Below are 22,045 nucleotides of genomic sequence, written 5' to 3'. Positions count from 1 at the left end.
CTGGCTTCTCACCGGCGGATGAGAGCAGCTATGGCTGTCACTCTGGCAGCCATGGACGTTCACGGAGTGATGCTGGAGAGGTTCTTGGCGGGTGTACAAGAGGGTGGCAGTAGCCAGTAATTTATTTTTTTTTTTAGGTTTATTTATGTTTTTTTGTTAAACCCCCTTGTTTCTGATGTTGTAAAAGATGTTAAAAAAAAGAGTTTCTAAATATATCAGAAATAAAAATTTAAATATTTTCTGATTATATACGTGGCTGGATATTACTTTTAGTAAAAGATGTTCATGTGCACAGCCATCTTTTAAGTGTTGTTAACATCAATGTTCTAATACGAAACAAAGGCAAGTAAACGACACCACAATTCATGTAAAATATTACATTTTTATTTTTAAAAAAAATTAAACAATTTGAAAAATTAAAAATATGTAAAACTATATACAAAACAAAATTTTCTAAAAAAACAAATTGGCACAACTACAATTGTAAAAAATATGGATCTTTTTCATTTACACGGTGCCTAGGCGGAGTTAAATAATAAGGTGCAGGAACATGGCCTTGGTTTGGCGGATGCTCCCTCCACATTGTAGGCTCTGGAGTCTCAGGATTCTGTGGCCAAGCGTTTTGGGGGTACTGACGTCTGTCCATGAAAGCTATTGTGTCTGTAAGTTTCCCCATTGAGGCTTCACTCAAAACTTGTAGCATAAGCCTTTCTGCATGGAGACGCTGAACTGGGTCTAGTGTTGGCAGCTTTTCATTTGCATAGAACGCAAAGCCGGTCAGGTTCTGAGGTGTAGTTAAAACTTTTTTTGCCAGTTCAATAAATTGTGGTGTCTCCGAGGTGGGGGCCTTCCTTTTGCGCCCGGAAAATGTCAATTGCCTCGGCACAGAGGCGGATGGTGCAGATGGGGATGGTGTCTCTGTTTCCTCCTCTTGTGTCGTAGATGCGAAGCTGTGTTGCTCTGGCGTGATTATGGGTGTAGAAATGCCAGCCTCTTCTGTGTCCTATGGGAACAGAAAATACATGTTACATCACAAGCAAAAGAAATATACCTTCACAACAGCCAAATACAGCTACAAGATGAATAAAGGGGGTTGTATCAATGGTTTTTAATTTGTCCTTCAACGGTATGTCAAATAGGTAGGCATCTAGCGTAAAGCTAGATCAATTATCATTACGTTACGGGATAACGTCTGCTATTGTGTCAATGTTTCCTTAATTATTCATAAATTCTATTCCTAATGGCCACGTACATTACTATGAGTTGTAAAATCAAGGTACTTACATCACCGACAGGGGAGTCATGCTGGATCAATGGGTCTGGGGCCAAGATAGATGCCATTTTTCTCGGAACTTCTTGGTCCCTTGTGAAAGAGAGAAGTTCGAAGTACCAAAGTTTCGGCACATAAACATCCTCCGACCCCGCTCCCGACTTGGTTGAATTCTCGACTTTGTTCACTTCTTTTCGGTACACTGTGCGTATGGCCTGAATCCTTTTTTTAACCGATGCTTCATCCGCTGGCTCACTGGGGTAATGTTGTTTTGTAAGCTCGACAAGTTTTTGGTAGGCCTCCTTCTTTTTAGGTCGGTTACTATAATCAGCCGACTTTATTCTCCATAAGCAAGGCATCGTGCGGTAAAGCTCTATGAAGTCCCGCAGGAATTCGTGCTTATCAGCCATCTGTAATAATGAAAGGATAATGTTAAAATGGCACAATACTAATAGAAACATTTGTTTTATTAAAAAAATAGGATAAATTAAAATGCGTACATTACCAACAACTTATAACACACCTAGGATCATAAAATGGCGGAGATGGGCACGGCTGAAACTAAAATGGCTGCCTGCCACCCAAAAAAAAAATTAGATGGACAACAACAGTTTACACAGCTGCAGAAAAAGGCAGTGGTGGGCGCAGCAGAAAAAAAATTTGCTGCACCAAAAAATCACAGAGATAGACGACAAGTAAAAAAGCTGACAAGAAATTGACGCGGCAGAAATAACATGGCTGGCCCCCAAAAAAAAATTACAGTGATAGCCAACAACACAGTAAGGCTGAGTTCACACGTGGCGTTTTTTTCGCGTTTCCGTGGCAGTTTTAACCGTGCGATTTTGCCGCGAAAACGCGAAAAATAAGCATCACATGCATTCCTATGGGATTCCGCAATGCTGTGCTAATGCTGCGGTTTTTACCGCGGCGGAATCGCTTCGCGGTAAAAACCGCAGCATGCTCATTATTTTGCGGAATCGCGGCGATCCCGCACCCATAGGAATGCATTGTTCCGCTTACTTCCCGCATGTGGCTGTGCACACCATGCGGAAAGTAAGCAGAACAATTGCGGATGGTACCCACGGTCCGGAGGAGAGGAGACTGTCCTCCGGGCTTTGGGTACCATATCCCTGTAAAAAATAGAATTTAAAATAAAAAATATTGTTATTCTTACCCTCCGACGTCCCGCGCAGCCTTCCCGCCTCTCTCCACGCTCCCGTTCCCAGTAGTCCTTTGCGAAAATGCCCGCGATGGCGTCCGATCTCGCGGGATCGCGACGTCTCGCGGTAATTCGCGCGACGTCATCGCGAATTCCCGCGAGACGTCGCGTTCCCGCGAGAACTGACGTCATCGCGGGCATTTTCGCAAAGGACTACTGGGAACGCCTGCGCGGGACGTCGGAAGGTAAGAATAAAAACACCATTTTTTATTTTTTTTTTACATTCTATCTTTTACTACTGATGCCGCATAGGCGGCCTCAGTAGTAAAAAGTTGGTCACACTCGTCAAACACTATGTTTGACGAGTGTGACCAACCTGTCAATCAGTTCTCCAAGCGATGCTACAGATCGCTTGGAGAACGCTAGCATTTTGCAAGCTAAATACGCTTGCACAATGCTAGTTTTTCCGCTGGAAAATCGCGGGAATTTAAAATGCGATTTTCCCGCGGACTGGAATTCCGGAATTCTCGCGGTAATTTCCGCGAGAGTTCCGGTACGTGTGCACTTAGCCTAATGGTGGGCGCGGCAGGAAAAAAAAAAGGTCCGAGATAGATATGTGATAGCGGAGGGCGGTGGAAGGAAAACTACCAAGGCTGCTAAACAAACATGTAATTCAAAAATGTTAATGACACGAAAAAATGTTAAAATAAAAAAATTATAAAAATAAGTGCCTACCTTACAAGACTGTATGGAGATCCTGATGGAATCAATGAATCGAGGGCGAACGCAGCAGCGCCACACAATGGATCTCAGGTCTTGAATCACAGAAGGCGGGCAGGACGCATTAAGGTAACCACAGCGCTCGAGAACAATGAAAGGGAGCGCTATTGCGTCGTCCTTTATTACTCTGTCGTCCAATCACAAAGCGAGAGCTGTGACAGCAACAGTCATGCCATACCGTGCCATATAGTGATGACCAATCTGGGTTGAGGGGAGTGGAAAATGATGCGCTCAATCACGCCTATCTAGGTCTGGGTCTTTAACAATACATGCTGTGTGACAGGTCCCAACGACCCCCGAGGTCGTTATACAGATCGCTGATCGCAGATGTGTCGTTTATGAGATCTTCCTGTTTGGAAGCTAACTAACGATCATATAGCGATGTTCTAACGATCTCTCCCAGGTCGTGTCGTTGCCGTGATCGCTGGTGCGATCGTTTATTGTGACAGTACCTTAAGTCCAAGTAATAAGAAGGGCTTACTCATCAGACGTACCCAAAAGAGACAGATAGATAGTGTGGGGTCCTGACTCCTGCCGAGACTAACTGCCGTAGTAATAACTGCATCTTCAAGATACTTATGCTGCAGGGACACACGTGCCTGACCCGCACACGTGCCCTCCTAGGCAGCATCTGAATATATAGGACTGAGTAGAGGATCAGGTGAGAGGGATTGTGGGAACTGATTTGGAATAAATTACCAATTGCCTAGCACACCAGGGGATGTTAGACAATCAAAGGCTCAGGGCCTGGCTGCATCCATTTGCTAGCAACACCTTACACCTGATAACATCTCTACTGGCCCCAACAGGGCTATACAGCAGTAAGTATTGAGTTAAATGCAACAAATGAATTTAGCAAACATTCAGTAGGCACTGTTATACACCATTAAATGAAAGGTTGCACTAGATGACAGCAAACAGGGATTGTAGCAATAGCAGGAGCAGAGATTGTACCATTAAATGAAAGGTTGCACTAGATGACAGCAAACAGGGATTGTAGCAGGAGCAGAGATTGTACCATTAAATGAAAGGTTACACTAGATGACAGCAAACAGGGATTGTAGCAGTAGCAGAGATTGTACCATTAAATGAAAGGTTGCACTAGATGGCAGCAAACAGGGATTGTAGCAGGAGCAGAGATTGTACCTATGTGAAAAGAGGAGAGGAGCTTGATGTTAATTATCGGCCGTAGTAATAACTGCATCTTCAAGATACTTTTGCTGCAGTGATACTTATGCTGCAGGGACACACGTGCCTAACCTGCACACGTGCCCCCCTAGGCGGCATCATATATATACCTTGTATCTGGTGATACTGTACCCTTTTTCAACTTTTTATTTTAAAGGGTAATCCATACTGAGCCTGTGAGCGTCTGTGTATGACTCATGAAATATATACGGAGATTATCCCTAGACTGTATAGAGCTTTACGCTTCTGATACAGTACCATATATCTGCTGGTATTTTGGGTCCTTTTCCAAAACATGAGGAAGTATGGTGGAAGAGGATGTGGGCGTGGGGGGCCACCTGGTACTGATGGTGGTGGTGGTGCATCTGCTGGTAGTGCCAAAAACACAAAGCAGCTAAGGCAGGAGGTGTTGAGCCTGCGTCATGGTGTAGCTCTGGAAGGCCTGTAAGGCTCCGTTTTCTGGGAGTAGGTAGACTGCATTTTAAGCCGGAGCATCAGGAACTGTTTTTGGCTTACATTGCTGAAACAGCCTTCAGCTCTATCGCCTCCTCTTCTGAAGTTTAAAAAAATGCAAGCACTGAGTCGTAAGTGCAGGCTTCTGGTCAGGAGCAACCCCTTTCCTTGTGTCCTTCACCCACACCAAAAGTGAAGGATGCGGCAGCACACACTTCAGATTACTCCATGGAGCTCTTTTCACATACCATGCCTGGGTTAATTAAAAATGGGGCCCATTATATACTGGAGCATTCCAAATGGGGGACATCAGACGCTGGAGCAGCATTTACGGGGCCCATTATACACTGGAGCATTAGAAATAGGGCCCATTATATATGGAGCATTATTAGGGCCCATCATACACTGGAGCATCATCCATGAGGCCCATCATATACTGGAGCATTCCAAATGGGGCAGATCAGACACTGGAGCAGCATCTATGGGGCACATTATACACTGGAGCATTAGAAATGGGGCCCATTATATATGGAGCATTATTTGGGCCCATAACACACTGGAGCATCATCCATGGGGCCCATCATATACTGTAGCATTATGTGGAGCTCATCATATACTGTATGGAACATTATATGTGACCAATTATTCTGTATGGAGAAATATATGGGGCTCATTAATCTGTATGGCGCACAATGTGGTGGCCATAATACTGTATGGAGTAATATACTGTCCTGTTTTTGAGCTATTGAAAAATTTAAAATAGATTAGTCATGTCATGTAAGCAGTGAAGTATTTGTCATTGTACTAAACCTTTTTTTCTGTGCCGTATCGGAGCATCATGAGTTGTGGTATGTGTTAAAGGAGTGCACTGACACTCTTTGGCCCGGGGCACATGAAAACCTGGAGCCAGCCCTCCCCCCCCACAACTTTAGCCAAATAAGCCCCAGTTTTCAATGCGTAACTATTATTATGAAGTAAATTAAGGTTGACAAGCTTCAGTTATAAGAATTGATGTTTTTGGCATTGAAATGGGCACTGTAGGTGTGTTTACTATCCCCCACTCCCTGCCGACTTTGCTTCCCCATTGACTTGCATTGGGTTTCGTGTTTCAGTCGGACCCTGACTTTTCCATAGTCGGCCGATTTCGTTCGACCCGAATTTTGCGAAAGTTAGGTTTCATGAAACCCGACTCGACCCTAGCAAAGTCGCTCATCTCTAGTCAAGAATCGTTCTGATAACTAGCACACAACCAGTTTGAGAGTCCTAGCTTTATAAGGGAAACAGGCAAAACAAGAGGGCAAAAGAGCACAAGAATTGGATCATTGCACGGTGGAAAAACATTTCATATGAAGGCCGGATTCACACATCCGTGTGTTGTGGTTACGGATTGCGATACCTGAATTGGACAGCCTCATGCCCTTGTGAGACCTGCGCTAGATCCATGAATCAGACCATGACACATGGATGTGTGAATACAGCCAGATTTCTGTTGAACTATAAATTAATGAACCTTTCACATTTAAGGCTAGTAGATGTGGATGGATGATTTAAAAAATGATTTCTTGGAGTCCAGAGAGTTTTTTAGTTGTGTGGAACACCTGTTTTAAGGGTCGATATTGACATTTAGGCTTTCCACACCAATGGGTGGGCACTAGAGTTTCCGTCCTTTTCCTCCCTCAAGAGGCTATCTGCATCGTTTCTTGGCACACCCTGGGTATCATTATTCCCTAATTCCTCATTATGGACAGTTGAGCTTACACGCCTCATGATGAAGTGCTTGCTTTCAGAACCAAATTATGTTATTTAAACTGTTGGGAATGTTTTACCCTTAGAATTGTTTCACATGTAGCTGGTACCATATATCGTCTCCATTTATGTCTGTTCAGCAGCCTTCATGTCTCCACTCTAGTTTTTGTTGGTATTAACCATGTTTAATAAAATCTACTTTTTTATGGGTCTATACTCTTTGGTTATTCATTTGACCTCCTCCGGTGCCTATATATATTATTTGTGTTTATTTACCCTTAATTAAATTTCGGTGTTTATCTTTGTTATTCACTAAAAGGGAAAAATGCAGCAATATTTGCACAAGTTGGTGCCGATTTTCCTGTAGATTTTAAAAGCCGTTGATATTTTCTTTGGCTGATCCAATACCTGCATATGCAATATGATACTGTGTCAGAACTATGGAGCATCGATCGCTATGAAGTTATATAGAGAAATTGCTCAGTGCTGAATTTTGGACCTGATGAGATCAAGAAAATAGGACAGCGGTGGATAAATTCTTTAGCAATCTGTAACATGGGAGCTGCAGTTATCTTTATGTCTTATCATCATGGCGCATATATCTGTCATAAAGACAGAAGAGATTAATGACAGTGTCATGATACATGCTGCATACCGATGTGTGCATGGCGGTCTGGGTGAACACTGCCGTATTACCAATCTATGCATCTATAATAAGGCAGCCATAGAGCCCATACTATACCTGTGTGCGCCTCCAATCATTTTCTCTGCAAAATGCCCTATGATCTGACTATTCTTGACCATTAAGGTTGTATATTTAATCTAGAGGACGATATGAGGGGATGGGTTAAAATGTATCTAGCGATGGACATCTTGCTTTGACTGTAAATATCATTAGCTAATGGCAAATCTTCCCAGACATAGTCTCATGCATACACTGACATCATCCATATCTGGGGGCATGAGTCAACCGCTGGGAAGGAGTTTTAATTAAACCTCAGACTGTGTCACAAAGGAATGATAGAAGTTCTGGAAGCAATTAAAGGGTTTATGAATTGGTCATAGTGCGGTATGTATCACTTATAGTGATGAGCGAACATGCTTGGATATGATGCTATCTGAGCATGCTCGGGTGGTAACTGAGTGCCTTCCCTGCTCCTGATAGTCATATGATTCTTTTTCATTGCTGGAACACTACACTGTAGGAGTAGAAGTAGTAATATATTAGGAGATACGAGCTTTCCCGCTATATTGGTGGTCAAGGTCTATGTAATAATTTTTAAAGATTGCTAATTATTCCCCTAAACCCAGTTTACCAATAAAATCTGCAGAATAAAAGTAAATGATGTTAGCAATTGGAGCTCAAGGGTCTGTAAGCCTTATGTAAGTGTCAGCAGTTTCTCCTAGCTCACCTATAAATGCATGCATTTTTTTAGTGAGGAAAAGAAGAATAATTGCCACCAGACTCCTCTGACTGAAATCCAAATGTTTCTTTCCTTCTCCTTGACTTCTGCTGTCAGGGCAGAGAGTGGAGACCCTTCATAAGATAATCGGCTGGCCTTGACAAAATTGTCAGGTTTAGGGGTCAGTTAGCTGATGTGTATGGCAACATTCTAGGGTTATTTATAAAACCCATTTTTATATACCTTATTTGGCAATGTGACTTAAAGGGTTATTCCCGATAATAAATTACCTGATGCTGGGGGTCCAATTCAGCGATCTGAGAATTGGGGTCTAGGATCCAAGAACCAGGCTCTGCAGAGCACCATTTTGAATGGAGCTGAGGTACGCGTGTTTGACCACAGACTCATTTATTGTTTATGGGACTGCTGGAAATAATTGAGCTCAGTCCCATAGACAATGAAAAGAGTAGAGGTTGAGAATGCATACCTCAGCCCCATTCAAGAAGTTCTCAGCGGTGACTGGGTACTAGAGCCTCATTTTCCGGATCGCTAAGGGTCCCAGCGATCAGTAAGTTAGCCCAAGGGTCAGGAATAACTTACTATCTTGGGAGTAATCCTCAGAAAAGGGTCCATGTTTAAGATCCCTAAAGAGAGTAGGTACAAAGATCATAGGTCACCGTAGGCCTCCTATGAACTGAACCTTTATCATACATTGTTGCACCCAGAGCCTGTTAGTGAGGCTTTTAATATGGGTAGAGGTTATTGTGTGTGGATATGATCCATGAGACCCGAAGTGGACTCTCTGGCCGGATTGAGGAGCGTACGTGAATAGAATGGACTTGATGTGCTGTTCTGTTCGTTGATGTTCCACTTGTCTGATGTTAAGTTTCCATAGTTCTGTAATTTTTCCCACAGTAAGTCCATCATACTTTGCTACTATAGTGTATATTAGTCCACCATCAGGTACGCTAGTTGACATCAAGCATCTAAGAACAGAACTGAAAAGCGCAGAATATAGGCAAGATTATCTTTATTACCAAGAATGGGTTGTGTTGCCTCATTATAACACAATTCATATACTGTAACATTAGGTCCATATTTGTTGTCATAATACAGTTAGATTAAATGGCATTCTCTGTCGCCCTAGATCAGATACACAGCTGGCTGAAAAATCCACCCGGACTCAAGGTGTCTAACACCAGTGTGAATTAGGACATTTCCAAGATCACGCAAAGAATTGTGGGCTCCACCAGCACCTAAGACGGGCCATAAATGGGACATGTGGTTCAGTGGGAGATGTTCACAGCAACAGATCGGTGGACATTGAAGGAACACTAATGGTTTAAGCCTTAAAAAGTAAACTCCTTGTGGAATAAATCCACAAAATATTTTAAAATATTTACAAGTTGTCTAACAAAATATTTCCCAGCAACACAGAAAATAAACCTAATGTTCCAAATCGTAAGAGGAATTTTAATTGAACCCATCGATACATCTTTAGAGTATTCTATAGGTAATAACCCTGTATTATAATTTCTACTACCATAGAAGTTACAAGTCAGATATCAGCTAAGGACTCAGTATTTGATCAGTATTTTACATCAGTATTTGTAAGCCAAAACCAGGAGTGGAACAATCAGAGGAAAATGATAATAGAAACACGTCACCACTTCTGGATGTTATCACCCACTGCTGGTTTTGGCTTACAAATACTGATGAGAAATACCAAACACTGATCGTGTGAACGTGGCCTTAAACTGCATAAGTGGCACTTTGGAGTGAGTTTTCTTTGTTTTTGGGTAAAGCTAGTTGGATATTTTTTTCTAAAAAAGTTTTCCCTTTACTCCTAGTTTGAACCCCTCTGCTCCTCTGGAAGCGCCATCACAATAGGGTGAGCTCTATTAATCCTGCTATAGCATTCATCTCTTTGCCCCCAAAATATTGAATGATAAATTTGGTGCAATTTACACAAATATGGCCCACGGTGCAGTCTTCTTTTTTTTCTCGATACTTTTTGAATGTATTTACAGAAGGTCCAGTAGTTATTACTTGTGTCCGAAACACACAGTCGATTTGGCATTACACATGTACTCCACTTTTTTTTATACAATTTGCAAAACAATTCTGACACATTTGGCTTTTTAAATCTCCACTAGTGTGACTATAAATAGAGAAGACACATTCCTGCTCATCACAGGTACATTCAGGGTGTAATAGTCTTGATTACAAATCTTCTACAGTTAGGTGACTACAGCTCTAATGCAGAGTTGTGTTCCTGTGACTACTGACCACAGGCAAACCACGTGTAGTCTGAGTGGTCATATTTGGTTTGTTATCTGTCCCTACGTCTTGCTAATGTGCATTCAGTAAGACATGAAAGATGGAAGCGAGTATTTGCAGCAGCCTGGGTCAGTGGTTAGCACCACCAGGGACAACATTTGCAGGGAGTTTGTATGTTCTCCCTGTGTTTGTGTGGGTTTATTCCAGGTTCTCCGGTTTCTAAACACCTACTGATAAGGAATCTAGATTGTGAGCCCCAAATGGGACAGTAATGACACTGTCTGTAAACCGCTGTGGAATTAATGTCGCTATATAAGTGAGTATGAGTGCACTACATGGTTTAGCCTGTAACCGAAGGAACATATGAGTCTGCTTGGTAGCTGGTGACACAAAATGTTAGATTTTTAATCGACTGTCTCCAATGTTGCTTCATTCCTTTTTAGAATAAAAACAATGGTTAGAATAAAGCAGCCTTGCAGCGCCTGGGCTCAAATCTGATCAAGGACAACATTCTAGAGTTTGTATGTTCTCCCCGTGTCTGTGTGGGTTTCCTCCGGGTTCCTCCCACATTCCAAAGACATACTGATAGGGAATCTAGACTGTGAGCCCCTTTGGGGACAGTGATGATAATATGTATAAAGTACTGCAGATTGGCTCTATAAAAGCAAGCTTAAAGTGGTTGTCCATGTATAGGTATTTGATGGTCTACAGGATAGGTCAACAATAGCAAATCGGTGGTGGTCTGACACCTGGCGCCCCCACTGATCAGCCGATTTTTGCTCTCACAGCTGATTGATGTAAAAATGTTGAAGGGAGTTTGTGAGCGCAGCTCCATCCAAGGTGTGACAACTGCTACCGGCCGTCACCGGCTGCTGCAGTTTATGCAAAAGAACAGATTTGTGACTCTGCAGATGCCGGCAATGACCTGTCAGCGACCACTACACTTTGAATAGAGCTGTAGTATACACCTGGCCTTTGCTGAAGCAAAAATCAAAACATCCAAAAAGGTCTAAGGAAGCATGTAGCCATAAAATTACATAGCTTTATTAGAATCAATATCAAAAGACATAGACAATAGTTAAAATGAGATACATATCCAATATGATACTGCAAGGTACATATATTAATCATAAAATGCAAACAATATTGTGCAAAGTAATACAATGTAATCAAAGGGACATTCCCATAGATCAAAATGGTAGCATATTTAGTGCTGCAATATGGTCCAAATACCATTACCAAATTTTTTTTTTCACAATAGTGTGTTAAAAAAACATATATAGCACCAAAAAGACAAGCTATGCCAAGTAATACTAATTCTAAAAGGTATAAATGTATTATTCCATAAGTTATTCCATAAATCACACATAAAATAGATCAGTACCTATTAAGGAACAGATGGACCATGTTGGTATTAACAATATCAACCCCAAATATTAAGATAGTGAAAATAGCTGGTTGCTAGTGGGAGAAAAATACATAGCTGGGCTCCTATTGTATCAAACTGATAATGCCTACAGCATGGCGATAGTTAAACATATAGAAGTAACTAGCGGTGTTCCTATTATAATGGTAGAACACACATTCTGGAATGGTCAGCAAACTAAAATCAGCATAAGTGCCTGTGTAAATTGCCCATAGGACCCATACATTGTACCGCTACCACTCCCAGTGCATGTGAGAACAGTCCCAGTAATAAGAAACATACGACCTTGCAGTATCCCGGTCCCCGACGCGCGTTTTGCGTTAGCTTTATCTCAGGGGGTACCTTTTAGAATTAGTATTACTTGGCATAGCTTGTCTTTTTGGTGCTATATATGTTTTTTGAACACACTATTGTGAACATTTTTTTGGTAATGGTATTTGGACCATATTGCAGCACTAAATATGTTACCATTTTGATCGATGGGAATGTCCCTTTGATTACATTGTAGCACTTAGCACAATATTATTTGAATTTTATGATTACCGTAATTAATATATGTACCTTGCAGTATCATATTGGATATGTATCTCATTTTAACTATTGGCTATGTCTTTTGGTATTGATTCTAATAAAGCTATGTAATTTTATGTCTACATGCTTCCTTAGACCTTTTTGGATGTTATGCTTATTGGGAAGTGCCATTCTTCTAGGCCAAATATTTGGGATTTATTTTGAAGCAAAAATCAGCTGATCTGCTACTGATGACCTTTCTGGTAGACTGGTTAACAAGTACAAATACCTGGACAAGCCCTTTATTAGATATTCTAAATTAAGGAAAGTCTTACACAGGGGACATAACTAGAAAAGGCTGGGCTCAAAAGCAAATCTCAGAACCGAGGCATATTTTCCTCTGACCTATATGTCATTATTGGTCTTAACTGTGACATATAATGGGTTAAATGCCCAGGATCAGTGTTACCATTTCTCCTGACAGCAGGGTCTTGGTTGTCTATTATATTTTATCCATGCCAATTATCCATCTAAATGCAGGAACATGCTGCTACGTATTCTTTTTACTCAAATAATGTGTCCAGCGCCAGATGTGCTGATGTCCCATCCATGCAGTCACCTAACTGCTGAGGCCACTGTGGCCTTCAAAGTGGATGCAAAACTGAAACCCCTTCAGAGTCCCAGAGTGCGACAACAACTCATCCGTTACACATTCTCTGCGTCACTTGGGTGTCAGTCAGGAAATTATAGCCTAAGAGCCTGAGAGCGGCCAATGACGGCCATTAGTAGCTGAAGGCCTTAGTGTTGGGCTTGCTTGGTTGTGGGGGTCTGAGCTCCCTTCTCCCCGGGAGTTGCACCTGACATGAGTTGTGTGCATTGTGCATTTTCCTTTACTTTCTACAACTATAGAAAGTGTCACCTTAGCAATCTGTCATCATTTTTTAAATTCACCCTTATCCCTTTTTACGTCAGATATTTTAGCCTATTATGACTTCACTTGTTTCGGGTAATGCACATGTTCACATTCTGGAGAGATGAAGTTCTTGAAAACCATTAAATGTGGATTACGACAATTAGAAACCTAAAAAAAGTCTCAAAATAAAGTTCAAGATTTCGCAATAAAAATGCTTTGGTAGAAAAATGACCATGAGGAGCATGTCCATCCTTCAATGGAAGAACTCAAACATGTCATGGTGGTGAAGGTCCTTCAAGAATTGTTTTACCTTTGGTATTAGAAAATATCAAGTTTCATCAAGTGTATAAAATCTCTATCAGTGATTCATGTTTCTTTTTATGTACATTTCATGCATGAAATCCCAGAATTTATCCTGACTTGTTTCGTTTCGTAGAATCATGGCGGCAAGTGCTTCCCCTTGATCAAGACTTTGCCAGTAATCTTGTAGCCACATCTGCTTCCAGCTAAAAAGAAAAAAAAACACACAAAACATAAGATTTTTATTAAAAATGCATAAAACAAAGAGCAGTGGTAAGAACCGACAACTGAAAGAGGGAAAATCCAGACCTACAAAAATATGAACAATGGTGGGAAAATTATTGATGAAGGAAAAGTTGCATTGGATAATGAAGTAACTCCACTCTGATGCAACAAGTACAAAAACTGCGTATTTCCCCCCAGGGAAGCACCGTTCCGCTGTGCTGTGTCTCCTAGCTATTACATGATCATTGCAGCCAATCACCGACCACTGATTGTCTGCAGCCTTCACTATTCCATTACAGCGGGGGTCCGCCATTATAGAATAGTGGAAACCCTCATAGAAAATCGGAGTCAATCAACCCAACAAAAACCACTTTTCAAAATCACATCAGTAAAACATACATTTTTATTAGTGCACATTTCTTACAAAAATATCAATTTAAACAAAATGAGTCAGTATCAAGGTGGAGACATAATAGAGAGACAAATAAGGTACCAGGTGGAAACACCTATCAATATTGAACCCCTCAACCAAGAAGGGGAAAACATTGTAACACCCTAATTGGGACATAGGGGAGGGTGAAATGGGAGCAAAAAATTCCTTTATGTAGACATTTTTATATGAACCACCTTCACTGGTGTGGGAACAGCACATGCCATAGTCACCAATAAATTCAAAAAAATATGTAAGGGCAAAATCATAGCCCACACAGCCCCCCGAGGAAGCCCAGCAGGGCGAAACGCGTCGGGCAGTAGAGAGGCTCTCTAGGACCCTTCATGGGTAAGGTGATGTACTTTTTGCACTATCAATAGCACTTTAGCGGTTCCCTGACTAGGGATGGTGGGTGAGGTGTTTGTCATAATGGGAGCATAGGTATAGGACTATTACTCCTTTTCACCTTTCTGTGTGTGTGAACAACCTTGGGCTATGATTTTGCCCTTACATATTTTTTTGAATTTATTGGTGACTATGGCATGTGCTGTTCCCACACCAGTGAAGGTGGTTCATATAAAAATGTCTACATAAAGGAATTTTTTGCTCCCATTTCACCCTCCCCTATGTCCCAATTAGGGTGTTACAATGTTTTCCCCTTCTTGGTTGAGGGGTTCAATATTGATAGGTGTTTCCACCTGGTACCTTATTTGTCTCTCTATTATGTCTCCACCTTGATACTGACTCATTTTGTTTAAATTGATATTTTTGTAAGAAATGTGCACTAATAAAAATGTATGTTTTACTGATGTGATTTTGAAAAGTGGTTTTTGTTGGGTTGATTGACTCCGATTTTCTATGAGGGTTTCCATGTTTATGGGGAGTTACCCATTAATTTTGATGTTCTGAACAACATCACTTCTAGCAGGTAGGAGCATAATTGTGTCACCATTATAGAATAGTGAAGGCTGCAGTCAATCACCAAGTGCAGAAATCAATGATATAGTGCCTGTTCTGGAGGAAAAGATGCAGTTTTTCTATTTTATTCATAAGAGTAGAAATTTTATGGAGGGGTTTTCCAGTAGTGGACATTCCCTTTTACCTTTTATCAGTGCGTTGATGAATTTGAGAAACTGATATCGTCCCTTGCATCCCTGCACAAATAAAAAAGAAAGTTGTCCCTTTTTCAGGAAACTTTGCTTCATAGGCTGCAGCGGATCTCAGCCGGCTCTCTGCTACTGCCCCGTTTTCTGTTGTTTGTCTGCACCGCTGACATCACATGGACAGCACTGCAGCCAGTCAGTGAGATTTCGTGGTCTATAAAGGCAGCGAAACTGAGCTCAGTGATTGGCTGCAGTGCTGTCAAAATTATGTCACCACTGCAGATAATCAACAGAGACGGGGCACTGACAGAGATCTTGGGAGGGTAAGTAATTCTAGGTTTTTTTTGGAGCTACTACAGTCTTTGAAACAAAGTTTTCTAAAAATGGACAACCTCTTTAACCCTTGAAAGCCTATTTAAAGAGAACCTGTCATCAGAAATACCGCTATCAACTTGCAGATATTTGGGGTTAATCTACAGGTTAATAGCGTGACTCTCCTGGCCAGCTCCCACTCTAAGTCTGACGTCGCAGGAAGAAAATGAACTTCATTCCCCCAGCAGCATTCATTTTCGGTGACAGGAGCGGTGCCGGCGCGGGTTCAGTCACCTCTCTGAACAGAGCGGCCGCTGTAACCGCGCCTCCAGCCCTGACTGATACTGGTTCTGCATTAGGGCCGGCTGTCAGTCAGGGCCGCTGCTCTCTATACTCAGAGCGGTGCCTGAACGCAGTGTGAATACATCCTTAAAGGGAATCTGTCAGCAGAATTTCACCCCCAAAAGTATTTATATGAGTATATAGTTCTTTCAAAGACAAGTCCAACTATACATTTAAATGGCCAGTATGTTCCTTGGAAATTAGTATTTAAATTGATATTCAAATGGCTATAGTAGATCTAAAGCCTCTGTCACTCCAGCTCTATATCCCGCCCAGCGCTGCCTCCTCCTAGTTGACTCACAGCTCATTTACCTGAAGTCACACATCATAAAGCCTTTCACTCAAGCAGGAGGAGGTGGCGCTGGGCTGGGAAAAGAGCTGGAGTGACAGAAGCTCCAGATCTACCATAGTACTGCAGCCTCTTTGAATATCACTTCAAATGCCGATTTCTCAGTAACGGAGGAACAGACTGGCCATGTAAAGGTATTGCTGGACTTGTCTTTGAAAGAGCTACATGCTCATATAAGTAGTTTTGGGGGGTGAAATCCTGCAGACAGATTCCCTTTAACCATAGGAGATTTCATCTCAAGGAAAAAGACTATTTTTTCTTGACCAAGCTTTATGAGAGAATGCCAGCTGTGTTTCCTATGACGGGGAGGCGTGGTGCTCTCACTTATGTGTATCTGCAAATATTTGCACAACCTTTCAAGGATACACACACAGGAGCGGAGTGCTGTTCTCCAAAAACAGAAACACCAGAATGTTTCAAACATTTACCTAGATTATACCCATATATATTTTAGGAAATAATATCAGAGAGATCCAGCTGCAGCACATGTTTCATGCATGTCTACCATTAGCTCCTTCCCAACTGAGAAACTCTGGTTTTGTGCTTTAATTTGTTCCTCCCATTCTTCCAAGAGCCATAAGTTTTTTTTAAATATTTTTTACAGGCCGAGTTGCGCTTTTGAATGACAGCATTCATTTTATCAAGTGATTTACTTCAAAGCAAGAAAAAAATTCCAACTGCGGCAAAAAAAAAGCGCAATTCTGCAGTTCTTTTAGGTGTTAATCTTAATAGAGAAATCTGCTTCTTTCTCCTCCTGGGCTGATCTTTCATTCCCAAAGCTCACAATTCATGGGTAAAATCTGTATTCAGTAAAAACAAACATTACAGCTGCTAGCTATTAAATGAAATGGGAAAAGGATATGACAGTTGGTGCTCATAAAGTTCTATGGAGAAGTGTAAGCGTCGTCTCAGACCTAGCAGCAGAATGTCTGTCTGCCTCCAGCTCCTCCTGAATATAGATTTTATCCATGAATTGAGGGTGAAAGATCAATCCAGGAGAAGATCAAAGCTAATTTCTCTGATAAGATATATTACAAAATGTATGATTTTTATGTGTACTGTTGATTTATGAAATAAAAATTAACTGTTTTTCTCATTTTTATCTATTTGCCCTTGTCTCCATAACAAGTTACATTAATGTCACAACTGCCATGGTACCCCCTCTAAATGACAGGGTGCCTACATGAAAAGCAGACTAGACAGAGATTGTCCACACCACTTTCCCTCCTGGTGCTGGTTAAAGCTGAGCATTGGAAAGGGGGTTATTAGTCTGGGATCAGCCAACTGGCCATTTTGCTTCGAGGACATTTTTCTTCTCCAGCTTCATTTAATGAGAGCTTTTTAGGGGAGACAACACATTATATAGCACTCAGACAAATGTTAGTCTATGGGGCCGTGCACATGTCTGTTTTTTTCCCTCGGACACAATGTCCTGAGTAAAAGTAAATTGCTGCATTCCTATGTTTGGTAGTTTGAGCTGATATTCAGATCACACTCGGCCATGCAAATCGATGAGTTCATGGAAACCATCAGACTGCACTTGGATGATATCTGAGTGCAGTCCAATTTCCGTGCACTGACAGAATGGAGAAGAGGGAGACATTTTTTTCTCCATCTTGTCCTCATCTGAGAGAATTGTAACACACTGTGTTTATACTCAAGTTTGATCAGAGTGTCATTTGCATAATCGACCCGATTCTCTTGGATGAGAGAATCTATGACCGTCTGCCCTTAGAGACAGCTCACATAGTCCATAGAAGTAACCACTTTCTATATTTCACTGCTATTCGCATTCATTGGTTACCTGTCATTTTCCGGGAGTTCTTCTGCACTTCCGAGACCGGGCACCGGCATGGGACATCCCATGTGATGATTCCCAGCAATGTGTGGCACTGGAGCCGGACTTTTCCCCTGGGTTTTCTTATGCTTCTTCTCCGCTTTGGCTCTGTCATTCTCCTGATCACACACAAAGCATTCAAAGCCATTGAGGTAGTTTGGGGCGGTCATATCATTCACTCCCCATTCTCGGCTCTCCATACTGGCCAGCAGCAGCCTGTTTACTATCCCACCAGGCTTCTTGTACTCTAAGTATCTGAGGTACAAGTCATCATCCCTGTCCAAAGAAATGATGAACTCAGCCAACTCCTTTGGTGTTGCAAAGTCATCAATTAATATAATGGAATGGTTGTTGGGCATCCAGTCCTGAACAGAAGGAGATCCCCTATAAATAGGAATTGTCCCTATGTGCATGGGCCGCCATAACTTCTCTGTCATATAATCAGCACATATAGCATTTTCCATTGCCAAGTGAAACTTGTATCTTGCAGTAAACGCCATGAACTCTCCATCTTCTGTGGTGGCCGTTGAAGTGTCCTCAAGTCTCTTGCTTGAGAATTGGCGGTTCTTTAAACATTGACCATACGAGTCAATCTAGATATGAAAAAAAATAATTAATTCAGAGTTTAAAGATGTGTATTGTATGGCTGCATATGTATGGCATTTAGATTCAATGCCTGTAGGGGAGAACACCTTCATACATTCGATAGCCAAGGGCCCATAGAAATGTAACTGTATATCGCCATCTAAGGCCTTATGCACACTGCCTTATTATGGCTCCATCTTGTACGGTGCCATAATAAGGTTCTCACTTTACTGCATGGACCTCGATAAGCTCCCAGTTCATATTGAGGAGGTCTTTTTGTCTAATTTTGTACAAAAATAATAGGAAAAAAATTGTGGCATGCTCTGTCAGCTGTTGAGATCTCCCGAGAGCTCAATCTGTGAATGCGCCCTCTCCGGCCGCGATTTTCCCAAAGCCCACCACAGGAAACTGAATGGGAAAGGGGACTCCGCTCACCGGCGCCAACATCTAATAAGTGCCCAGGCACCGTAGCATCACCCCAGTTCTAACCCTGGCCTTCTGAAGTTGTGACCGGCCCTCCTTGTGACCACACTCTACCGCCACCGACCCCCCGGTAATCTAACCTTGGATTGTTAGACGCATGCGTCTTATAATCTGAAAAATATGGTAATTTTTTAAAGCAAGCCATAAGAAGTCTTGTTTGCAGCTAGCATGTGGAAGAAGGTGCTCTGGTCAAATGAGACCAAAGTAGAACATTTTGGGCTAAATGTAAAACACTGTGTGTGGTGAAAAACTAACACTGCACTTCACCCTGAAAACACCATCCTCACTGTCAAATATAGTGGTGGCAGCCTCATGTTGTAGGGATGCTTTTCTTCAAAAGGGATAGGGAAGCTGGTCAGGGTTGATGGGAACATAGATGGAGCCAGATAGAGGGCAATCCTAGAGCAACATCTGCTAGAGGATGCGAAAGACTTGAGTCGGGGGCATAGGGTCACCTTCCAGCAAGAGAAAGACCCTAAACATATCGCCGGAGTTACAACTGAATGGTTTTGATCAAAGCATATTGATGTGTATGAACGGCCCAGTCACAGTCCAGACCTAAATCCCATTGAGAATCTTTGGCAAGACTTGAAAATTGCTGTTCACAAACGTCACCATCCAATCGCAGAGCTACTCTGCAAAGGATAGGCACAAATGTCAACCTCTAGATGCCAAAGCTGGTAGAGACATACTCCAAAAGAATTGCAGCAGTAATAGCAGTGAAAAATGGTCCAACAAAGTATTGACTAGGGGGTTGAATACAAACGCACGCCACAATTTTCAGATTTAAATTTCTACAATATATAGAAAACCATGTATCATTCATTGCCTTTAAACTTCACAAACACTTGCTCCTTTGTGTTAATATATCACATAAGATCCCAATAAAATACATTTACGTTTGTGGGTGTAATGTGAGACGATGCGGAAAAGTTCACGGGCATCAATACTTTTTCAAGGCACTAAATATATGTGCGGTCAATACAAACACATGACATTCTTTTCAAAGACCTTACAAATTACAAGGGGGCAAAGGCCATTCTGGCCTCTAAATAGAGAAGGGTTCTTTACAGTTAGAGCAGTGAGACTGTGAAATGCTGAACACAAGAGGGTAGTAATGGCAGACACTAGCGCAGCTTTTAATAAGGGTCTGGATGATTTTCTCACCATAAATTACATTGTGGGGTATAAATAATCTAGTGATATGGACGGTCAAGGAAGGTATAACGTGATGGACCTACTGTCCTTTTTTTTTCAACTAGGATGGTAACAAGAGACAAGAAAATAATCTGATAGACACCTATTGATGTAAGGATCACATGGATCATTGCTCACCTGAATGTGCTTCATTAACTCTTTCACGTAACGGTCCCTGTCTGACGGAACATCACAGTGGGACTGCATGTACAGTATGGGGGCATACCCTATTTGGCGCCACTTGTTTTTTTCAGCTACAGACACTGCTGGGTTCTGCAGGTAACCAATCGTGGGCAACCACTGCAGAGTGAGCGGGTAATCAGACTCTCGTCTGAACGTTGCAGTGTAGTTAAAGAGACGGATTCCTGGCAAATGTGACAGAACATAGTTATTCATTGGCGACTCCTCGTGAAACAGTGCCCACGTCTGGTGCGGCATCCTGGGCAGCGGAGCTTCGAACGCTCTGAAGTCTGTGCCGTAGAAAATGATAGATTTGGTCCTTTTGTGAAGTTTTACTCTCTTATCTTTTGTCACCATGCAGGAACTTAGGGGACAGTCTATGCGCTCTGTGTCCCCAGGAAAGTGGGGGAACAGGTTCTCACTCCACCACAGAAGAATGGGCAACTCTTTGTTGCTCCTGGCGTCGCTGTTACCTGGACCACGGTAGGAGTCCACCATCACTGTGCCTAGTTCAGCAGTGGAGAACACGCTCGATGGCTGGAAAGAGGACTGTTCCCATTGTCCGGGCATTGCGGATACACTCTGCTCGGGAAATTGGTCATCATACATGGGATGTCCATCGTTAAGGTCGGCAAAGGTATCATCAATGGCGGAATCCATCCACATAGTTTCTCCTTCTGCGATATCCAGATATTCAGGACTGTCCCACTGCTCAGAGTCAGCCCAGGTACAAGTCAGGAAGATACTCCCTGCAACAAAGTACCAGATGGGCCGCCATGAAGAACGCTCGCTCATAGGGCTATATGGCCCCACGGAGAGCGGGCAGAAGACATCGGGACATCTCATGTTACTTATAATCCAAGGAGCTCGCGTCTTCATGGATGAAACTATTGTCACCACTTGAGTTGGCGCAGATGAGGTTGAATAGAAAGTGTATGGACGATCCTACCAGCAGTCCGTGAGCGTCCAGGTCCCATGTCCACACTGTCTGCTTTCGGTTTTTGCAGCAATCAGCCTGTGTGTGTTCTGTATATTGAGGGTGTCACATACAGACACTGAGCTGGGCAGGAAGTTACATGCTAATGGCAATGCTGCCTATGTGGCTGCATGGGGCTGCTGCCTGAAAGAATGACATCACGGTCAGCTGACTGACTTGTAAAGGGGGAAGGGGAGTGTGCTGTAGAAGACTGAGCCATCGGTGACACACAATTACTCAGCATGCGAGACCCCCGGTGCAGAAACCACAAAACCTACCCCAGTTCTGCGAGGTTTTTCTTTATGCAGTTCTGCGCTGTCTCCAGTCCATCCGCGACGACAGACATGATCTGCGCATAAAATAACGACACTGATGTGCTTATTTTTTTGTATCAATGAAAAACTGGAGTAAAAAATGATTAACCCCTTTACCACCGAGGATGGTTTGCATGTTAATGATCGGGCCAATTTTTACAATTCTGACCACTGTCCCTTTATGAGGTAATAACTCTGGAACGCTTCCATGGATCCTGGTGATTCTGACATTGTTTTCTGGTGACATATTGTACTTCATGACAGTGGTAAAAATTTCTTTGATA

General features: G+C 42.2%; 1 protein-coding gene across 1 annotated transcript; it reads right to left on the bottom strand.

The window, feature by feature from the left end:
- Positions 1-12,333: 12,333 nt before the first annotated feature.
- Positions 12,334-21,581, bottom strand: FUT11 (fucosyltransferase 11). Its single transcript, XM_073560046.1, has 3 exons — positions 20,430-21,581; positions 17,994-18,619; positions 12,334-13,634 (listed from the first exon to the last, which is right to left on the bottom strand). Exons 1-3 carry the CDS (start codon positions 21,348-21,350, stop codon positions 13,487-13,489), a joined length of 1,695 nt encoding a protein of 564 aa, XP_073416147.1. The 5' UTR covers positions 21,351-21,581; the 3' UTR covers positions 12,334-13,486.
- Between the last annotated feature and the right edge of the window lie 464 nt (positions 21,582-22,045).

This window comes from Dendrobates tinctorius, unplaced genomic scaffold (genome assembly GCF_039654945.1).
Source record: "Dendrobates tinctorius isolate UK_male_01 unplaced genomic scaffold, ASM3965494v1 ptg000292l, whole genome shotgun sequence".
Taxonomy (NCBI): Eukaryota; Metazoa; Chordata; class Amphibia; order Anura; family Dendrobatidae; genus Dendrobates; species Dendrobates tinctorius.
This window is presented reverse-complemented; position numbering and strand designations above follow the sequence as displayed.

Bases quoted from the DNA above. Each gene is read 5' to 3' on its own strand.
- FUT11 (XM_073560046.1), bottom strand. From the start codon at position 21,350: ATGAAGACGCGAGCTCCTTGGATTATAAGTAACATGAGATGTCCCGAT. The intron at 18,620-20,429 runs GTGAGCAATGAT...TTTCATATCTAG, and splicing joins AGTTAATGAAGCACATTCAG to ATTGACTCGTATGGTCAATG. The intron at 13,635-17,993 runs GTAACCAATGAA...TTTTCTTTTTAG, and splicing joins GAACTCCCGGAAAATGACAG to CTGGAAGCAGATGTGGCTAC.